Consider the following 27841-nt stretch of genomic DNA (forward strand, 5'->3'; position numbering starts at 1 on the left):
TTGGTGCGCCTATCTTTGGGCAGTTTTGTTCATTCCTCTTTGTAGCACCTCTCAAGCTCCATCAGGTTGGATGGAGAGCGTCGGTGCACAGTCATTTTCAGATCTCTCGAGAGATGTTCAGTCAGATTCAGGTCTGGGCTCTGGCTGGACCACTCAAGGACATTCACAGAGTTGTCCTGAAGCCACTCCTTTGATATCTTGGCTGTGTGCTTAGGGTCACTGTCCTGCTGAAAGATGAACTGTCACCTCCAGTCTGAGGTCAAGAGCGCTTTGGAGTAGGTTTTCATCCAGGATGTCTCTGTCCATTGTTGCATTCATCTTTCCCTCAATCCTGACTCGTCTCCCAATTCCTGCTGCTGACAAACATCCCCACAGCATGATGCTGCCACCACCATGCTTCACTGTAGGGATGGTACCCGGTTTCTGCCAAACATGACACTGGCATTCACGCCAAAGAGTTTAATCTTTCTCTTTTCATGGTCTGAGAGTCCTTCAGGTAACTTTTGGCAAACTTTTTGTGCCTTTTACTAAGGAGTAGCTTCCATCTGGCCACTCTACCGTACAGCCTGATTGGTGGATTGCTGCAGTTAGTTGTCCTTCTGAAGATTCTCCTCTTCAGAGTGACCATCGAGTTTTTGGTCACCTCCCTGACTAAGGCCCTTCTCCCTCGATACCTCAGTTTAGACTGGCATCTAGCTCTAGAAAGAGTCCTGGTGGATCCAATATTCTTCCATTTACAGATGATGGAGGCCACTGTGCTCATTGGGACCTTCAAAGCAGCAGAAATGTTTTGTACCGTTCCACAGATTTGTGCCTCAAGACCATTCTGTCTCAGAGGTCTACAGACAATTCCTTTGACTTCATGCTTTGACATTCACTGTGAACTGTGGGACTTTATATATAGACAGGTGTGTGCCTTTCCAAATCATGTCCAATCAACTGAATTTACCCCAGGTGGACTCCAGTTAAGCTGTAGAAACATCTCAAGGATGATTAGTGGAAACAGGATGCACCCGAGCTTAATTTTGAGCTTCATAGTACATGTGAGTTCTTACTTTTTATTATTATTAATAAATTTGCAAAAATCTAAAAAAAAAAAAAAAAACTTTTCACATTGTCATTATGGGGTATAGTGTGTAGAATTTTGACAAAAAAAAATTATTTAATTCATCTTGGAATAAGACTGTAACATAACAAAATGTGGAAAAGTGAAGCACTGTGAATACTTTCCAGACGTACTGTATACGGACTATGAACACACTTTGTTTTTACTCCATCACACCCAGGAAATGTGTGCTGGACTTGAAAATCACAATTGTGTAGGTTGGAAACTCGCAGTAACACTTGCATTGTTCTGTGCACCGCTTTGCAACAGGTGGTAGATAGGGTCCTGTGTCTCCTGCCTGGATGACTAAGACCCTTCTTGAGTAGTTTAAAAAATATTTGGTTTTGTGTGGAACAGGTTGGGGTCTCAGGCGGGACCTGAAATCCACCTTCAGAGCTACATCTATGTCAGACATATTGGCAATGTACACCATCAGTCACTTTCCCATTCAATTAAATAGAAAAGTGTGTCCAAGCTTTTGACTGGTAATATAACTTGTAGTTTATAATTTCAGCATGAAACCAGTGGCTTTGCAGTTTGATTACACAGGAAGTAATGAAACAGTAACCGTCTCAGTGGGGCCTTTGTATGTATTATAATTAAGTGCACATTTCATATTGACAACACAGTGGCTTATGAAAGTGGACAATAAAAAAAAATCAGAGATAATCAAACACACAGCATATTACAGAGAGTGAATTAAAATCTTAAAAGAAAAACCCCACGATAATAACCCATCTATTACAGATAATCTGCCTTCACAATGACTGACAATTTTTTTTAACATACGTCAGTTTTCACAAACTTGTGCATGAGATATGCATAAAATAACACATTATTTAACTTACCTTCTTATTTAGTACTGAGTAAAACATAAATGTGCTATTGTTTCATCTCTTCCAGCCTTTTTTAAAATAAACATAAGAGCCAGAATTCATCTGTAGATACAGGCATTTAAAAAAAGAAATAATTTTTGTTTTGCTTCATACTCAACAAAACTGTCCATGTCTAAAACGGTGTCTTTAAAAAGTAACAAATTCTCACCACCTTTTATACCCGTGTCGCTTGTACATTCTTGTGGCAACATCACATGAAGGAGGTATGTCCGATAAAATCGTAAGAACAAAAGTTTAAAACAGAATTTTGTGACGATTCAAAGATACGGAGATGTCGACTCTTAACTACTGTCACCTTCCTGAACATTATTCGGACTGAGTAGTCTCTCCGTCTCTTCTGAGGGTCTTTCCTCCTCTACGCTGGGCATCCCTGCACGCTGACGTATCGCTGCCACCAGGGGGCGGTGCAGTCCATTGTAGAGTGCTGTGCCCATGAACAGCACCAGGAAGCCGAGCACCTGCAGGCCGTGGAACGTCTCCCAACCCAGCGCCAAGCTCACCACCCAGATGATGACGGTACGCAGGCTGTCCAGCACCATGCGAGTGGTGGCGCTCATCTCTTTGGTCACGCTGATCCCGGCGAAGTTGAAAAAGGCGATGCTGACTGTGTTGCCCAGGAGAGCGACCAGGATGATAGGTTTGTGCCCGATTTGGCAGAAAGCATGCAGCGCATCCTCTAGGACCTGACGAGGGTTGTTGCCGAAGCCGCCCACAGGGATGAAATACATGGGGATGAGCAGCAACGAAAGGATGAAAAATCCAAAGAACCCTGGGAATGAAGAAGAACAAGTGTAAAACCGCACTCAGGCAGCAAATATTCAAGAAAACTGATGTCACAAAAATAAAATGTGTAAACACAGTAACACGAGCGAAGTGCCACGCAACTGGCGCAAGCTCACTCATGGTACAGGGAGTCCCAAACAGGAAGTGCCAAATAAGTCCACAGTGAAACAGGAAATGTCAAATGTTGAACACTTCCTGGATTGACAATAGACAAGATCTTGTGGGATCTCGTGGAAATTCAGTGACAAGTTGACACTTGAAACAGGAAGTGCCAAATTTTAAGCCCATGGTGAAAAAGTAAATGTCAAATGTTGAACACTTCCTGGAGCTACAACAAAGGATATTAACCTGTTTTTCATTATGTTATTTATGCGTTGCTTTGCTTTGTCCTCTGTAATTTTTTGTTTGTCACAGTTTAAAAAATGAAAATTCAATTTTAAAAAAGGGAAAGTGGAAATCTTGCGTGAATGGAGGAGACCTCGTGAAAATTCAGTGCACAGTCAACACTGAAACAGGAAATGCTAAATGTTGAGTCAACACTGAGTCCGGGAATGCTAAAGTGGGAGGCAGCATGCACCTTGACAGCACATGAGTTCAGTCAGTGATTATTTAGTGTGTAAATTGTTAAAGTTTTTTAGCCATGCTAATGCTGCCCAGAAGCATTTACTGAAAATAAAGTCTGAAAGACCTAAATGAGATGGTGGGAACTTTCCAGGCATGTGAGATGAAAATAAAGAAAAATCCTTCAAATGGCAGTGGGCTAAGAGGGCCGTAGTTGTGGGGGTCTGAAGGATTTTAGCCGTGCTAATGCTCCCCAGAATTATTTACTGAAAAAAGTCTGAAGGGCCTAAATGACATGGTGAGATGCTGAAGAGCTTCGCATTTTCATGTCCGCAACATATACATATTAAAAAGCAAGTCAGTCCTCTATAGGCCTGTTGGTGCCAGTGTTTAGCCAGTATCTGGGTTTCCATTACAGATTTGTGTAAATGTTTAGCGATATTTTCAGAATGTTGACAAAAAAAATTGCAAAATGACAGCATTTTCATTGAGTGATTGAACTGCCGCTGCTGGGTTTTATCATCTCGTGATAACTGTCATTGTAGCAAGGCTCTGGCAAGAAGTGTAATTCCAGTAGTCATGGTGACAGGTCGCTAAGTTCCACTAAATAATTTGTTGTTGTTTTTCTTTAAATCTAACATCATCTCTTACATTTAAGAAGCTCTCATCTCTGACTTCATCCCCACACACTGTGCCATGTATTCCAGGGTGTCATGTGGCTCTTCCTGTAGGTCATATGAACTGCACCAGCGAAAAAATAGTGTTTCTATTGCAGTATTTCAAAATAATGCTCTTCTGAATCGCCTGAACAAACCTCGTGTGAGTATCGAAACATTTTTGGCGATATCTGAACTTTTAAAATCCACGTTTCTGTAAAACATATTTTCAATTTGCTCAAATTACGCAATTTGGAGGGTAATGAAAACCCACCTTGTAACTCTCCCTGGACAGGGTGCCAGTCCATCATCATAGGTTACCCCCCCAAGTCAAGACCGATACCCATTTACAGTTGGGTAGAGACTGAATAATGCAGGTGAAGTGTCCTGTCCACGGGCATGGACAGTGAGCGTGACGGGGAGTCAAACTCATGTCTACATATTGGTAGACCAGCTCCTTTTCCATCTGCTCTACACGAGATAAAAAATAATTTATAAAATCTTGTGGTGCGTAGCAGCCCGCCTGGGGTTGTTTTGGGGATTATGTCAGTATTCCGTGCTTGTCTGTTACATGTTTTATTTCACCCTGTAGGTCACACTCTCTCATCATATGTCTTGTGTGTAATTGATTAGATTTGTTCACCTCACCTGTCTGTCTGCGTTTGTCTTCCTGTTGCACTGTGCACCTGCTCTTCTGTCTGTCTTTGTGCGTCTGTGCGCATGTGTAAAAAGCCATACACTTGGTCTTTCTGTCTATTTGTGCTTGTGTGCCTTAACCTGTACACTTGTCACCTTTCTTCCATCTTGTCTCTGTCTTCTCCACCCGGTCTCTTGTGTCTTAGGTCCACTGTCCACTCTGCTTGTATTTCCTTCATCAGTCTGGTTTGGTCTGTAGTTTATCATGTTTCCTTCCGTAGTTTGTCTCTAGTTCTGATTACCTATGTTCTACGTGGTTTTTGTTCTTTATATGTGTCATGTTGTATTTGTAGCCATAAGGTTATTTTCAGGTCCTGGCTTCTCCCCCATTTCATGCCTCTCTTGTATTTTCTTGTAGGTAACTTTGCTTTTGTTGTTTGAATTCTCTTGAGGTCTTTGATTGTTCCAGGTTTTGTGTTTCTATTTTGTTCTTGAGGTTTGTATTTTTCTGCTTAGATGTATATTTGATATTTTGTGTTTATTTTGACTGAGTCGTCTTGTGTCATGTTTTGTCTTGGCAATGCCTTGGTTTTGCTGCCCTCATGTGGTTATTTTCAGTACTTCACTTCCCTGTTTTTATTTTAGTGATTACTTACACCTGTGTCAATTTGTGATCTTATTTATACAATGCCTTGTTTGTCTTGAGTTGGGGGGTTCATTGTTTTTCTATGGAGTTTTGTATAGTTCTTCATGTAGTAAGTACTGGGTTTTGATTTTTCCCTCAGAGTAGAATTGATTTTTTTTTTAAGTTTGATAAGTTTCCATCTAGTCTGCCTCTGCATTTGTTGTTCTAAATTCTTCTATTCTGAGTCCTGATCATAACAAATCTGGCCAAATGTTTAAAGGAATCACTCAAACAATGACTTTGTATCTGAGGAAGTGAATTCAATGTCATACAGTCATATATAGTGAGTCTGTCCATCTATCCTGTGTACAGTTAGTACTAGTCATCAAGATTAGTTTATATTTATCACAGAGTAGGTAGCTCAGTGGACAAGGAGCTGATCTGCCAATACATAGAAGTGGGTTCAAATCTTGCTCATGCTACGTCTGTGTTGTAGGCCATCCAGTTGTAAATGGGTACGAGCCTTGGCTGGAAAAGTAACCTATCTTAGACAGGTGTCCTGTGCAGGGGGAGTCGTAGACTCTCATCTGCATTATGCTACGGAATCTGGAGATAAGCTTGGGCACCAATGGGTCTCACGGCCTGTATAGGGCTTACTTCTTCTATAATTATCCTACATCACTAAATGTACACTGCAGTACACCGTCGTGGCAGGGTGCTGTGCACGAGATAAGAGTGCTTGTTGGCCTTTAGTTCAGTGCTGCAGAATGTCTGTGTGGTCCTGACCAACTTTCAGAAATGGTTGCATCTCTATTACAATTTACAGTACTATATTACCATTTAGAATTAAATCTGCAGGATACCCATGATGCTGTTGGACATAAAGTTGTACAGATGAATGCTGTGTAAGATGGTGTCAGAGTATGGAAAGTCTGGTGTTCATCAGGGATGTGTTCTGGTTCCTCCTCCACTGTTCAACACTTGCATAGACTGGGTGTTGGGTAGGGTTGTGGCAATCGGTGGCTTTGTTGCTTTTATTGGTGAGAAAAGGTTTACTGACTTTGACTTTATGGACAGATAGCCCAAATGCAGCACTTCAGAAGTGTGAATGACAGCCACACATCTGGAGCCTCGGCCTTGGGGGAAGAACGTACGGAGTCATGAGCTTGCTGGACAGAGGTGTTTGGAGATGTCAAAATCTATGCAGAATAATGAAGGTCCAGGTCTTTCATTTCCTGTTGCTTCCTTTCTTATTGTACAACTGTGAGACTTGGACATCAGCCAGCAACACAAAGTGACAACTGATGTCGTTGGTACCAGGTCTCTTTGGAGACTCTTTTGGCACTTTTGAGTTGAGTGTCTTTGTGTCTAATGAGTAGTGACATTAGAGAGAGGTAAAGCGTGGGACTTGCACAGTGAGGGAACATCAGCTGTGCCATTTCAGCCATGTGGTGCTTTTCTCTGGGTGTGATCCTGCAGAAGAAGAAGGGGGGATGCCCATGTTTTGACTGGCTGCAGGAGATAGATGATTACATTCAAGAGGTGGTGATGGACCAGTTGTCTGACTGGGTGGTTGTTTTGATTGATGTTGATCCTTTAGTTGTTATAGTTCAAGCTTCTTTTGCCATGTTGAAGAAGACTCACTGCTTGGGAGGGCTACTAACGTGTCCAAAACGTTTCCGATATTTGATTTCCCACAATTTATAAACTATATACGTTACAGTATAACACTGATACAATCTAGACAGCTGAAAATTCCATGATTACAGCCCTAATTTTTTACTATTCACATTATGCTTTCCTATAACACCTGCAAAATACATCTGTCCATGAAGTCTTCTTCATCCTAAGAGGAATTACTGGGTCAATGGGTGTCTTGCATTGCTGCCGTTCAAAACTAACAGTGACAGCCTGTGATTTTCAGGCTACACAAATAACGAGCCACTTGCACGTGAATGTGGACTAAGTGTCGTACCTTCAGTTCCGACAGCCCGAAGAGGATGGACATCATGCTTGTAAACAAACTTTTCCTCTAGAACCATCTGCACAGAAACGATAATCTGAGCCATGATGATCAGAAGGTCTCCTGCAGAACAAAGGACAGTTTTATTCCAGAGCAAAAAAAAAAGTACGGTACTTGAAACCAGAGTTGTCCAATCTCCGATTGATATTGTGGAGCTTTAGTTAAAATTCCTTCCTCACCTGTAATGACTTCACTGAGTCTGTGTGTCTGGTCTCCGCTCCCGCTGACAAAGTCAGCCAGGCCGACTATCACCAGACCCAAGATGGTGATGGAGATGCCGGCCCACTGGCTGATGTGCAGGCGCCGGCCCAGGAAAGTCACGGAAAGCAAACCGGTGAAGATGATGACGGCGCCGCGTAGCATCTGGAAGCTGGAGGCACTTGTCATATTCAGCGCTACAAACAAACAAAAAGGTGAGTGCAACAAATTCATCACCACTTTATTCAGGCGCTCTGATTTAGTCAACTAATGCAGTAGAAGTACTGTAATTTCCGGACTATAAGCCGTTACTTTTTCACACACTTGAACACTGCAGCTTTTACAATGATGCGGCTAATTTATCTTTTTTTTTTACAGGCTTTTTCATAAATCGAAATACGTCAATCGATGCTGTCAACTGATTTCCTGAAAGCTGCGCCCCTCATACAGTGTAAATTCACACACAGTGCAAATATCATGTCTTAACCGTTCGTTTTAGTGAAGAAAAGTCCCCCTCTGGCACTTTGCGCCCGAGTTGCGTCATCAGATCAGTTAGTGGAGCGAAGCCCCCCCCAAACTGGTTCTTTTTGTGTAACAAGTCGAAAAACTCACAGCGCCTCATTAACGTCTCATTTGCCACAGACTCAATCTGATCCTGACTGCATGCGATGAAAGTTAGAAAAAGTTCAAATTACTCAGACATCGTGTGGGCGCGCTGGATGACGTGCGCATCAATACTTACGTGTAACACTTCAGGGGGAAAAAAAAGCATTTACGGTACGTATTTAATTAAAAGTTAAAAAAATCTTTGTCTAACATCTCTGTGTAAATATCTGATGTTGAGACCTGCGACTTATTTATGTACAATTTCTTTTTTCGTTTTAAAATTGGTGGGTGCGGCTAATATTCAGGTGCGCTCTATTGCCCGGAAATTACGGTACACAGAATATGTGTTTCTCTCCGTTTTCTACTTATTTATTTGTATTCTATGATATTCAACCTTTAACTCAATTTAAGGATTATATTCCGTTGTAAGAATGTAGCAACATTGGCAATATTTTCCTCAGTAAAATAAATTCTCAACATTTAGATTTTTTTTTAAACCAGGGTTTGGTGACTCACCAACATACATGATGGAGGTACCGGTCATGTCACATAAAGCAGGAGGTAAGAACAGGAGGGGGTTGAAACGCTGGCCGGTGTTCATCTTTGGCTCCGGCCTGTGTTTGTCGTGGTGAAGCAGAATGTAGAAGACGGCAAGACAGCTGAACTCGCCAAGAAACATCCCAACCGCCTGCTCGGGGAGTGTGGGAGATAAAAAAAAAATAAGAGCAAACAAAAGGATTGAAGCAATGGAGTCATCAATAATGGGAATGATATGCAATACATTAGAAAAATAGAAAAAATAACTCCCACGTTCTTATATATAAAACGTCTAACGCAACACTATGATCAGACTATAAGTCGAGAAATCAATGTATCAAATGAGTGGCCCAATATATATACATTTTTAGACCCTTGGCCAATAGTGTACACAGTGGTGTTGTTATTGTCTGAGTCTGAACAAAATAACTCAAAAAGGTGTGATCCAGTTTAAACAAAACTTTGTGGAATGATTCGAAGTCAATCAAGATCAAAGTGATTTCATTTTGAGGAAAAAATTAAGTTCACAGGTTAAGGTCAAAATCTGGTCCCAGTACATATATAAACATTTGGGCAGTGAATGAATTTTTGTAAGTTTTCCCCTAAACATCACCACAATTTACGAATTAGATGTTTTAACACACAGTGCCCCCATTTTCAGAGCTCACAAATAACTGGACAAATTAAATATCCAGAAATATTGTTTTGAGAAAAATGATCACTTTTAAAGACATTTTTCTTTAGACAAGTCACGGGATGGATATGGATAACACTGTTAAACTGAAACAATATGGATTCAACACACTGGTACTTGTGTGTAAGTTGAGAAAAAGTGGTTTCATTTTGAGAAAACTTAAATGCCAAAGCAATGCAGAACTGTATATTATATAACATTAGATGGTGTCAAAGAATGACAAAGATAACACTTGGCATCAAAAATACAAGGTGTGGGTGTTACACCCAGAGTGCCCCGGAGTGTAGAGGTGTCCTGTAGTTAAACCATTTTTTCTAAAGAGGTACTCGCAGTAAAAGTGCAGTTTGACTTTACCTGTACAAACGGGTGAGAAAATTCTCTTACATCGTCACCACGGCAACCCTTTGCTTTGATCAAGTCAGCCCACCTGTTAGAGAAGAACACACCATTATAGTTTGTGTTTTAAGGAACTAAACGTATGATTCACTTCTGTGCTGAAACGTGTGTACAAAACTGTGCCGTCAAGGATGTTCGTTAAATTCATATTTGAGTAACTCTGTTGGATCCTTTGACTTTTATGGCCAATCAGAAGGCGATGACTTGTGTGTGTTTCAGTGTGCAAGATGAGGTAATGTAACAGGAGCCAAAATCATAAACCTACATACAGGTGTAGACAGCTGAGTGAGCACGCTGGTGTCCAGTGACTGTATACAGTGAAACTTTATCTGATTGTTGCAGTACACTGTGTGTCTGTAAGCTGCAGGTTACAGCGTGTTCTGTTGAACATTCAAACCTTCTGTGAGCTCAGCCTGCTGCAACCACTATTGTAATAATTACAAAAGGTGATGCAAAGTTAACGCAACCACGATGATAGTAATGTAACAAACGCCTCAGCTCAGGTGGGACGGTTTGGAGACAAAGTCACAGAGGTGAGATTGAGATGGTTTGGATGTTTAGAGGAGGAACCCAGAGGGTATATAGGAAGACGGATGCTGAGGATGGAGCCACCATGCAGGAGGAGAAGAGGGAGGCCAAAGAGGAGGTTTATGGATGTGCTGACGGAGGACATGCAGGCGGTTGGTGTGACAGAGGAAGATACAGAGGACAGGGTGAGATGGAAACAACTGATCTGCTGTGGCGACACCTAACGAGAAGAGCCGAAAGGATGAGGCGAAATCGCACAGCTAACTCGACCATTATTGCAACTGTTATTACAATAGGCCAGGGGTAGGCAACCTGTTCCAGAAAGAGCCATGAGGGTGCAGGTTTTCTTTGCAGCCACTGACTCCACCAGGTGATTTTACTGATTAATATCACTTTGAGCAGATGGAATCAGTTAATCAGTGAAATCACCTGGTGGAGTCAGTGGCTGCAAAGAAAACCTGCACCCTCATGGCTCTTTCTGGAACAGGTTGCCTACCCCTGCAATAGGCAATGGAATTGCATTGGAAACTTAACCACTGTTGCAACAATTGTTACAGCAGTGTGGTAATATAGTAGCTGTAAAATGCTGTCCCAACATACCACCTGAATTTACCCTACAGATAACAAGATGCATTTTCTAACTAGTCTCAAAGTTTTCCTGACCCCAGTCCAAAACATTCCCCCTACACTACAATACACACTGTGATGTGTTTACAAGGCAGGTTTTCCCTATACTGCACCTTATACACTTACCAGCCACTTTATTAGGTACACCTTGGTAGTACCGGGTTGGACTTTGTTTTGCCTTCTGCACTGCCTTAATTGTTAATGGCATAGATTCAACAAGGCGTTGGAGACAGTCCTCAGAGATGTTGGTCCATATTGACATAACATCAGGCAGTTGCCCATTCAACCTGTCTGCCCGTTGACATCAACAAGGCATTTTCGTCCACACAGCTGCCACACACTGGATATCTTCTCTTGTTTTTTTTTTTTTGGACCATTCTCTGTAAACCCTCTAGAGATGGCTGTATGTGAAAATTCCAGTAGATCAACAGTTTCTGAAATACTCAAATCAGCCCGTCTGGCACGAACAACCAATGCCACCTTCAGTCACTTAAATCCCCTTTCTATCCCATTCTGATGCTCGGTGTGAACTTCAGCAAGGTGTCGTCACCACATCAAGATGCGTAAATGTATTGAGTTGCTGCCATGTGATTGGCTGATTAGCTATTTGTGTTATCAAGCAATTGAACAAGTGTACATAATAAAGTGGCAATAAAGTGTGTGCACACTGCCCATGCTAAGAGAAAAGACATTTCATTCATGATTATACAGAACTGCAGGTAACAATGACAGTAAACATATCCTGAATCTTGAATCTGTCTAAAGGTTCCCCCTACAGTACCGACTCCAAAATGAATCTTCCTTAATATTATCCAGTAGTCCATGTGGTACATTATTTTGGCCAAGCTAAATGTTCCCCCACCTAGATACTAGAGACTGACTGATATCAATTGGGGGGGGTAACACCAATAAATGGGGTTTAAAAAAATCTACGATATCAAAATATCTGATGTGTGTGTGTATATATAAAAACACACAACAATGGCCATGATTCCTAATATTTCAATATCAAACCTTTATGTCAAAGAAATGTAAATGAGTCTTGATGATTTACAGTTTAAACATGAACTTTATTATATATTACTGTGCACAGTGCTACAGTGTGGTACTCCACCTGCACTGCAGAGAACCAGAGATCATTGGCCCAGATCATAAAAATTGCACAGAGGATTGTGGGCACCAAGCTTCCAAATTTGGACACAGTTTATGCTAGCTGCCTATGTCGGAGGGCTAACAGCATCATCAAGGAACCTGCCCACCCAGGTCAGAAACAGTTTGTACCAATCTCATCAGGCAAAAGATTAAGAGACCATCAAGATATGAACTGATTGAGGAACAGCTTCTTTCTGGGAGGTGTGACCTTCATCACACCCTCTCCCACCACACAACACTGCAGACAGTATGAATCAATCACTTCCACACCCTACCCCTGAATATGCTTCTGCAATGCATTAGGTCACTTTTACTATGTGTACTTATTATGTTGCATATTTTATTCTGTCTTATATTTCTTGCTGCGAGTGTCTGGGACTTGCCAAGCAAATTTTGTTGTATCCTGATTGTTGTGTGGGCCGCCAGAAGAGGAGGTACTGCTGGCCCACCACCAGAGGGCGCCCTGCCTGAAGTGCGGGCTTCAGGCATGAGAGGGCGCTGCCGCCACGGACACAGCCAGGCGTGACAGCTGTCACCCATCTACGCTTCATCATCTCACTCCATAAAGACCGGACGTCATCTCCACCTCGTTGCCGAGATATCATCTACCTGTGAAGGTAATATCCTCAGCCAGAAACTAACTGTGTCCTAGTCTGAATTCATTTTGTAGCTGCTTTCCTGTGGAGTGCCTTATCAGTGAGGTTGGCGTAATCCGCGATGGCTTCGCTTCACACCCCAACAAGATAAGTGTTTGACAGGAGCTGCACGAGTGTGTATTAGAGGTGGAGGTGACTTTCCACCTTCTGACTGTTTTTGTTACTGGGTGTGCACACACCCACGTCTCACTGTTTGTGCTCCTCGCCAGCAGTACCAGATCCGACAGTCGGGGACGGTGATCACCTGGGAATTCGGGACTTGGCGGCTCCAGTATTCACCGGGTTCTGTGGCGGTGGAAATCGTGTGGTTCCGGCTCTTCTCAGGACAGACGTCTTCTATCCTCGAGCCTGCCCACATGTCACTTTTGTGGATTGACTGCTATCAGATTCTGAGATTGTCTGTATATTCGTTGTGCACATTCACAACATTAAATTGTTACCTTTTGGCTCATCTATTGACCGTTCATTTGCGCCCCCTGTTGTGGGTCCGTGTCACTACACTTTCCCCAACACTGATACAATGACAATATCTTATAAACATAACCAACAACGAACCAATGTATGTCACGCTACGTTCACTCAGATTGGCAGTCACCATATCGCATCGCTCAACATTTGTATAAATCGGACTTCTCCTCTATTGGTGTTATTGCGACATGTCAAATGCCCGCACTCATTGAAAATGAACAGTAGCCGGTCGCACTGCCTCTGCCTCTTGAAGCTAATGTGATCAAGTGGTGAGAGGGGTCCCAGCCATGCTTGGCCGCATTGTAAACAATGCTGCTGGAGTGCCCTCTACTGGACACAAAAGTCATGACACCATTTCGAACAGCCAAAGTGTTTTTCTGCATTGTTTATTCTGTGAAATAAAAGATTTCATATCAAAAATAACAGACATGGATACATTCTCAAAAGCCCCATACTTAGACATTATATATACTAAATAGATCATACATGTATATATTACTAGTGTTTATTAGATATTAATAGACGATAACGGAGCATTTGCAGAAGTGTTCAGAGGAGCAACCAGAAGAATAAAAACAGTGTTTTCCTAAAGCAATGTAAAGTTAAAAAGTGCAGCATTTAGCTGCTTCCAGGCAGCAAGTTTATCAACGTATTAGCAAGAATTATGTTTTCACAGAATGAGTTATGTCTAGCTAACTGAAGCAGGTGATAACGAAAGCAAAATAAAAAACAAAAGATATGAATCAGTACAACCAGGTAGGACAATTAGCTGATTAATAAGTGAATTATGTGTTAATAATTGTTTGAAACACAAATTTTTAGCTAGCAGCTGGTACCGTAGCATTCTTAGCCAAGCTCTCTTTTAGCGGCTACAAAGATAAAACACTGTTGTTGTGTCTTACTTTGCCGACAGCGTGTTGACTGAGCCCGTGACAACCATAAGAACCGCAAGAAACTTTTGGTACCCGGTCCAAGCCATGCCGGAGGAGAACGAGACGAGCCAGGTCCGGGAGAAAGAAGAATAAAACTGGTTCAAATGACAGTTTTATTCCCGAAAGCCTGCGAGCCGAGGATCTCCGCTGTCTGTAAACGCCACACGACAGCTCACAGTCATGTGATCGCAGCACATGACGCCTTCAGGTCTATCGGAAATTGCGCAATCATAGCTGAGGAGTGCCGCTTCAGTGCTCTGTCAGTGAAAATAAACTGCTGGCCTTGCAGAGAGAGAGAGAGAGAGATAAATGACTACAAATCCAAACAAGAAGAATTCTAAAATACCATTAAGAATGATAATACATAATAACTTTATTAAAGACTCAAGAGTACATAGATACATGCAAATTATTAGTTGAGATAACAAGGTTTTAAAAAGGAATAGTTTGGACTATGCATCATGCTTAGTTATACAGGTAACATATGTCACATGTCATAGAATCCAATGGACGTTGACCTTGTGTGACCTTTACTTTGGAGACCAATCATTCAGTACAGTCAAAACTATTCCATTTATTAATCCAATTAGCTCAACCAATAATTTGCTTCATTTTTACCAAAATTGGAGGAACTTTAAGTTTTGAACCCTATACAAACTAAAATTGACCTTTGACACCATTCTTGCTGTTTTTACCCCATAACTCCTGAACATTCAGTCACACATAGTCCAAACTATACCTTTTTGGAATAGTTATGATCAGACAAATAATGTAGTGTAGTTTTCAATTTGATTGGCGCTTTTTTAATTTTGACCCCTTCAGTTGACCCCTACCTGGCTGCCTATTGAAAATTCAAGTGGCTCGTCGGTTTTTTCAAAAGAGTAATGTCTAAGGAGTATTTGTGCTGACTTTGGTGCTTGTATCACCATTTGCAGGATTGTTTCAGATATCTGCTGCACTATTCTGTTGTCATTATGATTTTAAAAAGAGTAAACGCACTTGTTTGACAATAAATGGCTTCACCCGATCACTAACCATGAATGGAAAAAAGTTTTTGTGTTATCATTCATATTCTCTGAAAAATGGCCAAATATATATATATATGTAGTTTGCATTGGGATACCAATTAAACAACTGCAAATTATAAAGACATTGCTCATATGGCCGAGGGTATTTTAGCATTTTTTTTTAGTCTTATCATGGGCCTTATTCTCTGGATCAATGCTGCACCCAATTGCAAAACAGGATTCTGAACTTCAATTGCAGTATCAATCAGGAAGAGGACTTTTTCATGTAATCAGCTTTTGACCCAGTGACCAATTCTGTGTTTTGTAGAAAATCTATAAATTTGATCAATGAGACTACTTTGATCCACTTAGGTCCATATGGACAGTGACAAAACTGTTGTTCCTTAATCATAGTGTTTAAGAGCTGACATGAGCTCACAGGTCAAACTGTGTAGCCTATTATATTCCATTTAAGTCCTATCAGGACATGATTGTACAATCTGCTGTTGACCACCAGACGGTGCTGCCGTATCTCACATCTTCAACACTGAGCTCTGATAAAAATGAACCTCTCACCACAGCCAGCCTTGATATCCTTTTATAAAGGTTATGAAACACTACAATATGTCATGTGTATATACTATTAAAAGTACTAAAAAAATGCGAGGGTGGGGGGAATGCAAATAACATCAGAATTTATTGGAGAAAGGAATGAGCTGAGGAGATAAGCCTAGAAGAGAAAAAAAAACGAAAGAAGACAGCAGAGGTCTTGTCAGACAGTTCTGATGTTTGGTCAGAATTGGCTATTGCTTGAATAGATGTCACATTTTTATTTATCTATTTTTTGTCCAAGTGAAACATGAATTTGACCCTTAGATGTCACTGTGACCAGATGTTTCAATTGTCCGCAAGATCTCTTCTGAATTAGTACTTCCATTTGATTTGATCTCTCAACCTCATTTTTTTGCCATCAGTATTCACAACCATAGGGTAAAATCAGAAGCCTCACAGCTCAAAAGCAAAGGCATCACAAACACCTCTAGTGACCTCATGGCCAAATCGACTCTTCGTCTGGTTGAGTAAATGTTTCAGTATTTTACCTGGACGTCATCAACTATGCCAGTGAGGCACAGCAAGTTGCTGGAATCTTTATTCAAAATCCAGTCCATGTAAGCTTTGAACAAAGTAGGACCCAGAACACAACCCTGATGGATGCCAGAATTAACTGAGAAGTCAGAATCTCTCATTCTGCACAGCACTCGTTTCCCCTCTGTTTTTGCCATCACTAGGCACAAGATACAATGCGAGTCTCTTTTGAGGTTTCCATGTTGTGGCGACCCCTAATGGGAGCATCAGAAAGAAAAAAATATATGTATGCAGATGATGGCAGAGTATTCATAAGTGTTGCAAACCGAGATTTTTTTTTAAACATTTCTTTTATTGACATGTTAAAGTTATGCAAAACAAAGATACACATAGTAACACCATCTAATCACAACCAAACTCAAATAAAGAAATAACACAAATACATGATATAAATCAACATACCAAAATCCAAACAAATACGTAGATATAAGAATGTAAAACATAAGTAATGACCAAAAATGTATATAAGGCAAAAACAGTGAATAACAATAAATGGGTACTTTAGAGCAAAATATATGAAGTATAGTAATGAAAGTCATAAATAAATAGACAGACAAAAATTATCTCACTCACCTTCAACCGCGTACTCCAATTAAGGGCTGGGGGGGTACACCCTGGACAAAACACCAGTCTGCCGATGTGCCACATATAGACAAACAAACAAATTCACACCCACATGCATGCCTGTGGACAATTAGCAAAGTTTCCAGTCCACCTAACCGGCATGTCTTTGGATGTGGGAGGAAGCTGGAGCACTCGGAGGAAACCCACGCAAACATGGGGAGAACATGCAAACTCCACACAGATGGGCCACAGGTGGGAATCAATCTCACGGCCTTCTTGCTGTGAGGCAACAGTGCTAACCACTAAGGCACCGTGCTGCCACAAAAAGTATCTATAAATAGATAATACAACAAATAAATAGAAAAAATGTATGACAAATAATTAAGACAAGATATTCATAAATAAAAAAGTAAATACAATAAGTGTAATAATTGAGTAATCAACTCAACATTCAGATTAAGTTTTGTCTGGTCAATCAGCCAATTTATCCATCCATCCATCCATCCATTTTCTATAACCGCTTGCTCCATTTAAGGGTCATATATATTACACATTTTGTTAATTTGCAAGAAATAAAAGACCTTCAACGTGAAAAGGGTGATTCTTTAACTACGGGCACTATTGGCCTTGTAAATGTAATTTCCACCACACCATTGCCTTACAATATAAAGCGCCTTGGGGAAACTGTTTGTTGTGATTTGGCGCTATATACATGGGCTCTGATGTCACTGTTTATCTCCATAGAAACTACCCAAACAATCTTTCATACAAACTGTTTAAAGGGACATTACAGTGTTGTGGTGGAAATTACGGCAATAGTGTGGGACAACTATTTTGTTTAAAAAAAATCACAACAGTTGTATGACATTGAATACCCCAGTTATGTTTTGATTATTTTACTGATATTTTATTCAGAGATATTTTAAAACATTAGAAAAAACATTTCTTTACCATTCATTTTTATCATTGAAGATCAAAAGTCTGGGTGTGGGACAAGCACAAAACGGCAATATTTGCATATAATGATGCTGAAAAAAGGTGAAAAAGTCATCATAGACTACTAGAACAAATTTCTTAACACACTTTCATTGTAAAGATAACTATAAAAGTGCGAAATTTCCCCTTTTTTCTGTTTTTCATACAATATGATCAAAGGACATAATAAGTGCCCGTAGTCTAAGAATCACCCAAAAATGTTTTGTTGTAATGTAGTTGGGTAACGTGAAGAAATTTCTTGTGGGAGTTTGGTGGCACCATAATGTTGGCCATAATGTTTGTTCCACATCGCCATCTCATCCTCAAGCAGGTTAATCATTTACTGGCTACAGATACACAATGCATGATGGATAATGGACAATGGCAGAGTGTGAAATATGAACATGCAAGACACTGTAGCCAGATATTATTTATCTCTTATGAGGGACCAACGGTGAAAGGTATGGCGGTCAGTACAGGGCGTGTACAGTAGCAGATGGCTCATTACTATACCTTGACAAAATAGCTATTACAATATATCTCTAACATTGTAAAAACATATTTTGCTGAGTATTTAAAGGCTGACTTCCTTTTACATTGTTTGCATATTGATTTACTGAACTTTATTGCCTCAGCCAGTGGCTCTGCCTGGAAACACAGGGGTCGCTTTCAGAGATCATTGCAGTGTTTGGGCTTTAAATGCACACTCAGAGTATTTGCTTTGAGCAAAGGTCTGAAGCCCAATGATGGAGATATTAACCACAGTTGTTCCTCGACAGACCAGAGCTCACAGACAACACGAGCGAGGTCAGAAGTCCAATTCCATATTTGGCAGCAGCAACATTCTCTCTTTGCAAGATAATGACATCATCACCATATTTTTCTGGACTTACTTTGAAGATATTCAAGTATCGTCTCATTAGTTTCACAAACTGGTCATAAAGTTTTACAACTTTAAATAAAAACATAGCAGCAATGGTGCAAATTGTGTCTTAGTAATAGACATTAAAATTCACATATTACGAAAGTTCCAAAGAACGTATCGCTGTCTGCTGTCAGCATTGATGCAGGTTTTTTTTTAAAATAATTTTTAAGTAACTCCTGATTAAATGTCTTTCAGTGAGTTTGGATTCTATGAATGCTAAATATTTTATTCACAACACAGATTAACATTAACAAAAGTACTGTTGATTATCTATGATCGATCAGTCATCAATTATCATCTATGATCAATTTGTCAGTGGTCGATCAACAGTGATTGGTCAATCGGTCATTGATTTCTTATCTATGATCGAGCTTTGATCATCTTTCTATCTACTCACTTCATTTTACAGACTACATACCTACAAGCCGAGGAAAAATGTTCTCACATTTGAATTTAAAAAAGAAAATGATGAAAAAAAAAACATGTACACTAAAGACTTAAGAAGTTTACAGTTTCACATTTCACTGGAGCAAATCTGTGCGCTCATCTGGATTAGCAAAAACATTTGCATAATTGATGGTTGTGGGATATTTATTAATGACAGGTTTAACTCTGAACTTTTTTAAATGGAGCTATTTTATTCATATGTATATACAACCCCTGGCAAAAATTATGGAATCACCGGCCTCGAAGGATGTTCATTCAGTTGTTTAATTTTGTAGAAAAAAAGCAGATCACAGACATGACACAAAACTAAAGTCATTTCAAATGGCAACTTTCTGGCTTTAAGAAACACTATAAGAAATCAGGAAAAACAAATTGTGGCAGTCAGTAACTGTTACTTTTTTAGACCAAGCAGAGGGAAAAAAATATGGAATCACTAAATTCTGAGGAATAAATTATGGAATCACCCTGGAAATTTTCATCCCCAAAATTAACACCTGCATCAAATCAGATCTGCTCGTTAGTCTGCATCTAAAAAGGAGTGATCACACCTTGGAGAGCTGTTGCACCAAGTGGACTGACATGAATCATGACTCCAACACGACATATGTCAATTGAAACAAAGGAGAGGATTATCAAACTCTTAAAAGAGGGTAAATCATCATGCAATGTTGCAAAAGATGTTGGTTGTTCACAGTCAGCTGTGTCTAAACTCTGGACCAAATACAAACAACATGGGAAGGTTGTTAAAGGCAAACATACTGGTAGACCATGGAAGACATCAAAGCGTCAAGACAGAAAACTTAAAGCAATATGTCTCAAAAATCGAAAATGCACAACAAAACAAATGAGGAACGAATGGGAGGAAACTGGAGTCAACGTCTGTGACCTAACTGTAAGAAACCGCCTAAAGGAAATGGGATTTGCATACAGAAAAGCTAAACGAAAGCCATCATTAACACCTAAACAGAAAAAAACAAGGTTACAATGGGCTAAGGAAAAGCAATCGTGGACTGTGGATGACTGGATGAAAGTCATATTCAGTGATGAATCTCGAATCTGCATTGGGCAAGGTGATGATGCTGGAACTTTTGTTTGGTGCCATTCCAATAAGATTTATAAAGGGGTGATTCTTTAACTACGGGCACTATTGGCCTTGTAAATGTAATTTCCACCACACCATTGCCTTACAATATAAAGCGCCTTGGGGCAACTGTTTGTTGTGATTTGGTGCTATATACATGTGCTCTGATGTCACTGTTTATCTCCATAGAAACTACCCAAACAATCTTTCATACAAAGTGTTTAAAGGGACATCACAGTGTTGTGGTGGAAATTACGGCAATAGTGTTGGACAACTACATTTTGTTTAAAAAAATCACAACAGTTGTATGACATTGAATTCCCCAATTATGTTTTGATTATTTTACTGATATTTACTGATAAAACGATAAAACGTTTCTTTACCATTCATTTTTACCATTGAAGATCAAAAGTCTGGGTGTGGGACAAGCACAAAACGGCAATATTTGCATATAATGATGCTGAAAAAAGGTGAAAAAGTCATCATAGACTACTAGAACAAATTTCTTAAAACACTTTCATTGTAAAGATAACTATAAAAGTGTGAAATTTCCCCTTTTTTCTGTTTTTCATACAATATGATCAAAGGACATAAGTGCCCATAGTCTAAGAATCACCCAAAGATGACTGCCTGAAGAGAACATGTAAATTTCCACAGTCATTGATGATATGGGGCTGCATGTCAGGTAAAGGCACTGGGGAGATGGCTGTCATTACATCGTCAATAAATGCACAAGTTTATGTTGATATTTTGGACACTTTTCTTATCCCATCAATTGAACGGATGTTTGGGGATGATGAAATCATTTTTCAAGATGATAATGCATGTTGCCATAGAACAAAAACTGTGAAAACATTCCTTGCAAAAAGACACATAGGGTTAATGTCATGGCCTGCAAATAGTCCGAATCTTAATCCAATTGAAAATCTTTGGTGGAAGTTGAAGAAAATGGTCCATGACAAGGCTCCAACCTGCAAAGCTGATCTGGCAACAGCAATCAGAGAAAGTTGGAGCCAGATTGATGAAGAGTACTGTTTGTCACTCATTAAGTCCATGCCTCAGAGGCTGCAAGCTGTTATAAAAGCCAGAGGTGGTGCAACAAAATACTAGTGATGTGTTGGAGCGTTCTTTTGTTTTTCATGATTCCATAATTTTTTCCTCAGAATTGAGTGATTCCATATTTTTTTTCCCTCTGCTTGGTCTAAAAAAAGTAACCGTTACTGACTGCCACAATTTTTGTTCCTGATTTCTTATAGTGTTTCTTAAAGCTAGAAAGTTGCCATTTGAAATGGCTTCAGTTTTGTGTCATGTCTGTGATCTGCTTTTTTTCTACAAAATTAAATAACTGAATGAACATCCTCCGAGGCCGGTGATTCCATAATTTTTGCCAGGGGTTGTATATGATGCAGTGCATCTGGAAAGTATTCATGGCACTTCAGTTTTTCCATGTTTTATGTTACAGCCTTATTCCAAAATGGAGTAAATTCTTTTTTTTTTATCTCAAAATTGTGCTCACAACACCCCATAATGACAACATTTTGCTTTGTTTTTTTGGGGGGGTTTGCAATTTTTTTTGCAATTTTTTAAAAAAGAAAAAAGAAATCACAGGTTGGATGGAGAGCATCAGTGCACAGCCAATTTCAGATCTCTCCAGAGATGTTCAATCAGTTTCAGGTCTGGGTTCTGTCTGGGCCACTCAAGGACAGTAACAGAGTTGTCCTGAACCCACAAATTTGATATCTTGGCTATGTGCTTAGGGTTATTGTCCTGCTGAAAGATGAACTGTCGCCACAGTCTGAGGTCAAGAGTGCTCTGGAGCAGGTTTTCATCCAGGATGTCTGTGTACATTTCTGCATTCATCTTTCCCTGAATCCTGACTCATCTCCCAGTTCCTGCTGCTGCTGAAAAACATCCCCATAGCATGATGCTGCCACCACCATGGTTCACTGTAGGGATGGTGTCTGGTTTCCTCCAAACATGACACGTGGCATTCACACCAAAGAGTTCAATCTTTGTCTCATCAGACCAGAGACGTTTGTTTCTCATGGTCTGAGAATCCTTCAGGTGCCTTTTGGCAAACTCCATGTAGGGTGCCATGTGCCTTTTGCTAAGGAGTGGCTTCACTCCATCACACAGGCTTGATTGGTGGATTGCTGCAGAAGTGGTTGTCCTTCTGGAAGGTTCTCTTCTCTCCACAGAAGAATGTTGGAGCTCTGACAGAGTGACCATCGTCGTCTTGGTCACTTCCCTGACTAAGGTCCCTTCTACATCAACTGCTCAGTTTAGACAGGGGCCAGCTCTAGGAAGAGTCCAGGTGGACCTGTACTTCTTCGATTTATGGCTGATGGAGGCTACTATGCTCATTGGGACTTTCAAAGCAGCAGAAATGTTTCTGTACCCTTCCCCAGATTTGTGCCTCGACCGTGGGACCTTATATGTAGACAGGTGTGTGCCTTTCCAAATTATGTCCAGTCAACTGAATTTACCCCAGGTGGAGTCCAATTAAGCTGTAGAAACATCTCAAGGATGAACAGTGGAAACAAGATGCACCTGAGCTCAATTATGAGCTTCATGGCAAAGGCTATGAATACTTATGTACATGGGATATATTAGTTTTTTTTAAATATTTAATAAATTTGCAAAAGTCTTAAAAAAACTTTTTCACATTGTCATTATGGGGTATTGTGTGTAGAATTTTGAGGAAAAAGATGAATTTCATCCATTTTGGAATAAGGCTGTTACATAACAAAATGTGGAAAAAGTGAAGCGCTGTGAAAACTTTCTGGATGCGCCGTATGTAACATGTCATATGTTAACAGATGAGCTCCACATCTGGATCTGAATCAATAATAATAACTTTTATTTATAAAGAATGCATGCTCTTGATAAGAAGGATCTTATCACAATTTCTTAGTGATTATCTTTTAATTCTCCAAACAAAAAAATGATAATTATCACGGCCTTGCTGATGATCATATTTCTGATCATTGTACACAAGTGGATGCTTTTGCCCCCCTGGTACCATTCTAGTGCAGGGAATCCTTTAACCAATGAGCATCATGACAAATACAGTATTGTTATGAATATAACTTAGAAAATAGATCACTATAAAATGGAGTCATCTTATATTCAGGGATTAAACCTTTACATGTAATATACATATGCAATAGTAGTTGGTGCCAAATTCCAGAAGTGTGTGCTTCTCAGGAGTGAAGTGTCCCGTCCCTCTAGCTTATGGTGCTGAATGACAGACATAATGATCATCATGAAACAAAGAACACCTCAAAAATTCAGTATGTTAACAGCACCTGAGAGGAAGTTATGCAAACTTTAAACTTAATTGCGAGAAATGCAGCAAATCATCAAACAACTCTCAAACAGCCAAGAAATAGGGTGAAATCTAGGCAAGATGACTTGCCTGTAAAGAAATAAATAACCACTCACCTACCTCCACGACAAAAGCTTTTATATATGCTAATAATCAAAAAAGCTTATGCGGTTCACAAAAGTGAAAGTCTGGTCATAAAATGTGCTTTAATTAGCATTATTTGCAAATAAAAAGCATTTGTTTTATAAGTATTTTGTTTTCAGAAAGTCTTTTTTCCCCACAATTATGGCTTAGGGGGAGGCTTCACCTTTTAAACATGGTTGTCTTAAATTCAGAACAATTTGGTATATAAATAATCATGTACACTTATGTATAAAACCTTGAAAAAAGCAACTCTTGCAAGATGGTTTTGCTGCTTTGTTTTCTGTGACAAACTCTTGGAGAGGGTGAAGTTTTACATTTTAAACCAATATTATTATGCAAAATCTTAAAATAAAATGCTTGTGACCTTCTGCCTACTCATTGCCATCTCTCCGAGTATTATCTACTGTATCAGCAACACAGTTGGACAGTTGTGATTACGCATCAGTTGCTGAGGGCTGTCATTGGTTATGCAACCTCTCTCCAGTGGTGCGGAGCGTGTCACGAGCTGTGTTCTCTAAAATCCTCATGTGGCTGCAAGCACATGTGACTTTAAAGAAATTGTCCCTTGAAAGATATGTAAAGAACATGAATGAAATGTAATTTGATTCTAGGCAAAAGGAAAAAATGTCACCTGAGGTAAACAAGTTGTTCCCATTATTCCATATCAAATATGTAACATTGTTGGCACTCTGTGGGCCTGCATAGACCCACATGATCTTTCAGTAAATTTTCTCAAATTTTGGAAAATCGTTAGTTGAGTTAGTAGGATTTTTAAAAAAGCTATAGTTTGGTTATCATACTTAGTTACTACATTGTGTGTTAACATATGTCATAGAATCAAATGGATCTTGACTGGTTTGCCTCTTACTTTAGAGACCAAACTGTCAAAACTCAACATTTTAAAAATCCTACTATCTGAACAAAGGATTTTCATCACCTTTTATCAAAACTGGACCAACTTTAATTTTTGGCACCTGTACAAACTGGTCTTTGGTGGCCTTTGTCACCATTTTTGCAGTTTTTAACCCCATAACTCCAAAACATTCCGTCATAGAAAGTAGTTGAAACTATATCTTTTTGTAATCCTTATGATCAGGCAATTAATGTAGTATACTTTTTAATATGATTGGTACATTTTAATAGTTTGACCTCTTTGTAGGCTTTCATTGATCCCTTACCTGGCTATAGCTACCATGCTGTGAAGGTTATCATGCATTTTTTTTTTTTTTTTATTGTTCATGGTATACTGAGTTTGAATCATACATAAGTGCTGTGCTGTGGGGAAAAAAAGAGCACCTCAAAAACTCAACACGTTAACAAGAACTGAGGGGAAGTTGGGCAAACTTCAGAGTTATTGTGAGAAATGCAGAAAATCATCAAACAACTCTCAAGCAGCCAAGAAATATGGTGTGAAATGTAATTTACAGTATGAAGAGGCCTTTCCTGAAAATAAGCAAGTTCTTTCTATTAGGTGATACTGATTTGGTTGTAATTATCTGTGGACTAAATTGGGCTAAGTTCCTGATTGTTTCAGTTTTGCAGTCATAATGTCAGGTCCCCTGCTCAGAACCCACATCACATTCCTTTCACATCCACATGCACCATGTTTAGCTACAACAATATGAGTACATATCTGCTCTGATGATCCAGACAAAGCTTCGTGACACAGCCGGCATGCAGGGGGTCGATCGTCAGGGGGACATCTAATCCTCAGTGACACAGAAGCAGCGCTGCAGTTTTGACATTAATCTGTGCCGAACTCGGAAACATTTTCAAGGGTCTCAGTCGATCTTTCTAGACAGAAGAGCACAATTGCAGCTGCCATAATGGCAGTGATTTGATAGCTCTTTGAATAATTTAAACACATCTCGGGCTGCAGTAAAAACTCCAACTGGCTCTGCTGCATCTGCATCCAAGTAATTTAACATCAGTGTGCCACTTCAGTGTGACAATTACATTTTCTTATTCTCCTTAAATCAGGTAGTAATACAGTTTTGTCTCCGACAGTGACAAGGTTTTTCTGTTTCTGAGCTAAATTTTAAAAGGCATCATAAAAGATTTATTGTGCAGCAAGGTTAAAAAACAATGTGTGTGTGTGGGGGGACACACACGACTGTTTTATGGCTGTCAAAGCAGAGTCGAGGTTCCAAGGTTGACATATGACAGAGTCTCCCCGAAGCGCCGACCACACTCTTACGAGAGAGCGTGTTGCTTTTTCCAGATGTGACTGTAACATACAGTGACACTGTAAGAACAAGTCGCCAAATGGAAAAAGTAAGAATTTAAAGTGAATTTATCCTAAATCTAATGAATCAGAATCATGGTTTAGTGAAAAATATTAATAAAAATAAGTAAGTAAGTAAGTAAACTTTATTTATATAGCGCCTTTCACAGACAGGGGTCACAAAGCGCTTTACAAGGTAAAACAATAAAAATATACAGTAAAACACTCAGTACTAAAAGAATATTGGCCATGAAAAGCCTGTTTAAAAAGTAGAGTCTTTAGTTGCTTTTTGAACATCTCAAGAGTCCAGGGATCGCAGGGACAGAGGGAGTTCGTTCCAGAGACGAGGCGCTACGGCTTTAAAAGATCGGTCTCCTCAAGTTTTAAAGGAGGTTCGAGGAACCATCAACAGGTTCTGACCTAAAGATCTGAGGCTGCGGGCTGAGGTGTAGGGCTGAATCAAGTCAGCAATGTAATCAGGAGCCTGACCATGTAGTGCTCTGAAAGTCAAAACCAAGATTTTAAAATTAATTCTGGAGGCAACAGGGAGCCAGTGGAAGGATTCCAAGATAGGCGTGATGTGGGCTCTCCTGTTGGTTCGGGTCAGAAGCCTCGCAGCAGAATTCTGGACATACTGCAACCGATTTATCTCCTTCTTACCCAGGCAAGTGAACAGGCTGTTGCAATAGTCCAACCGCGTGGAGACAAAGGCATGGATAATTTCCTCTAATTCTTTCTGTGACACCAACTGTTTAAGTTTGGCGATATTTCGCAGTTGAAAGAAACAATTCTTCACAAGCTTGCTTGCGTGCTGAGCAAGAGACATTCCTTCATCGAAAATAACGCCAAGGTTTCTAAGGCTTGTTTTTGCCGTTAAGCCCAAGTCACCAAGGAGGCTCCTGATAACAGGAACAGCACTGTCAGGGGCAACAATAAGTGTCTCAGTTTTTTCAGAGTTCAGTTGCAGACGGTTTCCATTAAGCCACTTCTTCACCTGTGACAGGCAGTCAAATAAAGAGTTCAGTTTGTGGACTTCTGAAATCTTAAAGGAACAGTACAGTTGTAAGTCGTCCGCAAACAGGTGGTAGGAAATATCCCTGAAGTCCTGAATCAACTGGCCGAGGGGAAGGACATACAATTGAAACAGCAGTGGCCCCAAAACAGAACCTTGCGGGACACCATACTGTAAAGCAGCTGTTTTTGATAGTTTATGGCCAGCCAACACAATACATAAATAAAAAATAACTTACTCTACAATAATAATACTCTACAATAATCATAATACTCACTCTATATAAATAATAACTCTGGACTCTCTGGTGACGGTGGCAGAGAAGAGAACACCGGACAAATTGCTGGACATTATGGATGATGCCAGTCACCCTCCGCACACCGTCATCAGCAACCAGAGGAGCCTCCTCAGCCACAGACTGCTTCTTCACAAGTGCAGGACCAACAGGCTGAAAAACTACTTTGTCTCTCAGGCCATCAGACTGTACAACTCCTCACTCAGGGAGAGGAGGGGTAACAGGAAGACAGAGGATGGGAATGAGAGGAGCAGTAGTAGCCAGTAAACCAGTATTGATCAGTATGTCAGTTATTTTTACATTTATATTTGCAAACTGTTTTTTTTTTTGTTTTGTTTTTTGCACTTTCACTTTTGATACCCTTTGTGCTTCTTATCCTGTGTGCTATGAGGCAATGCTGCTGGAACCTCAATTTCCCTAAGGAAGTCAATAAAGTTCTATCTAAACTAATCTAATCTATTTTTTAAAGCTGTGTGTGAGTGTGTATGAGGATATTGAATAAAATTTAATTGAGAATTTGGAATATAACTTGACAATATTTCATGAATTTGAATCTGTCGAGAAAGAGAGAGACGTGCACATATATACATCGGTAACACATCGGTAATTTCTGT

General features: G+C 40.0%; 1 protein-coding gene across 1 annotated transcript; it reads right to left on the reverse strand.

Annotated features, from left to right (window-relative positions):
* Positions 1-1629: 1629 nt before the first annotated feature.
* Positions 1630-14284, reverse strand: slc35f6 (solute carrier family 35 member F6). The gene is made up of 6 exons (XM_034162463.1): positions 14050-14284; positions 9675-9747; positions 8606-8777; positions 7465-7680; positions 7238-7348; positions 1630-2770 (listed from the first exon to the last, which is right to left on the reverse strand). The coding sequence occupies exons 1-6, from the start codon at positions 14124-14126 to the stop codon at positions 2283-2285; spliced, it is 1137 nt and encodes a 378-aa protein (XP_034018354.1). The 5' UTR covers positions 14127-14284; the 3' UTR covers positions 1630-2282.
* Between the last annotated feature and the right edge of the window lie 13557 nt (positions 14285-27841).

Source organism: Thalassophryne amazonica, chromosome 21, assembly GCF_902500255.1.
Source record: "Thalassophryne amazonica chromosome 21, fThaAma1.1, whole genome shotgun sequence".
NCBI classification, from domain to species: Eukaryota; Metazoa; Chordata; class Actinopteri; order Batrachoidiformes; family Batrachoididae; genus Thalassophryne; species Thalassophryne amazonica.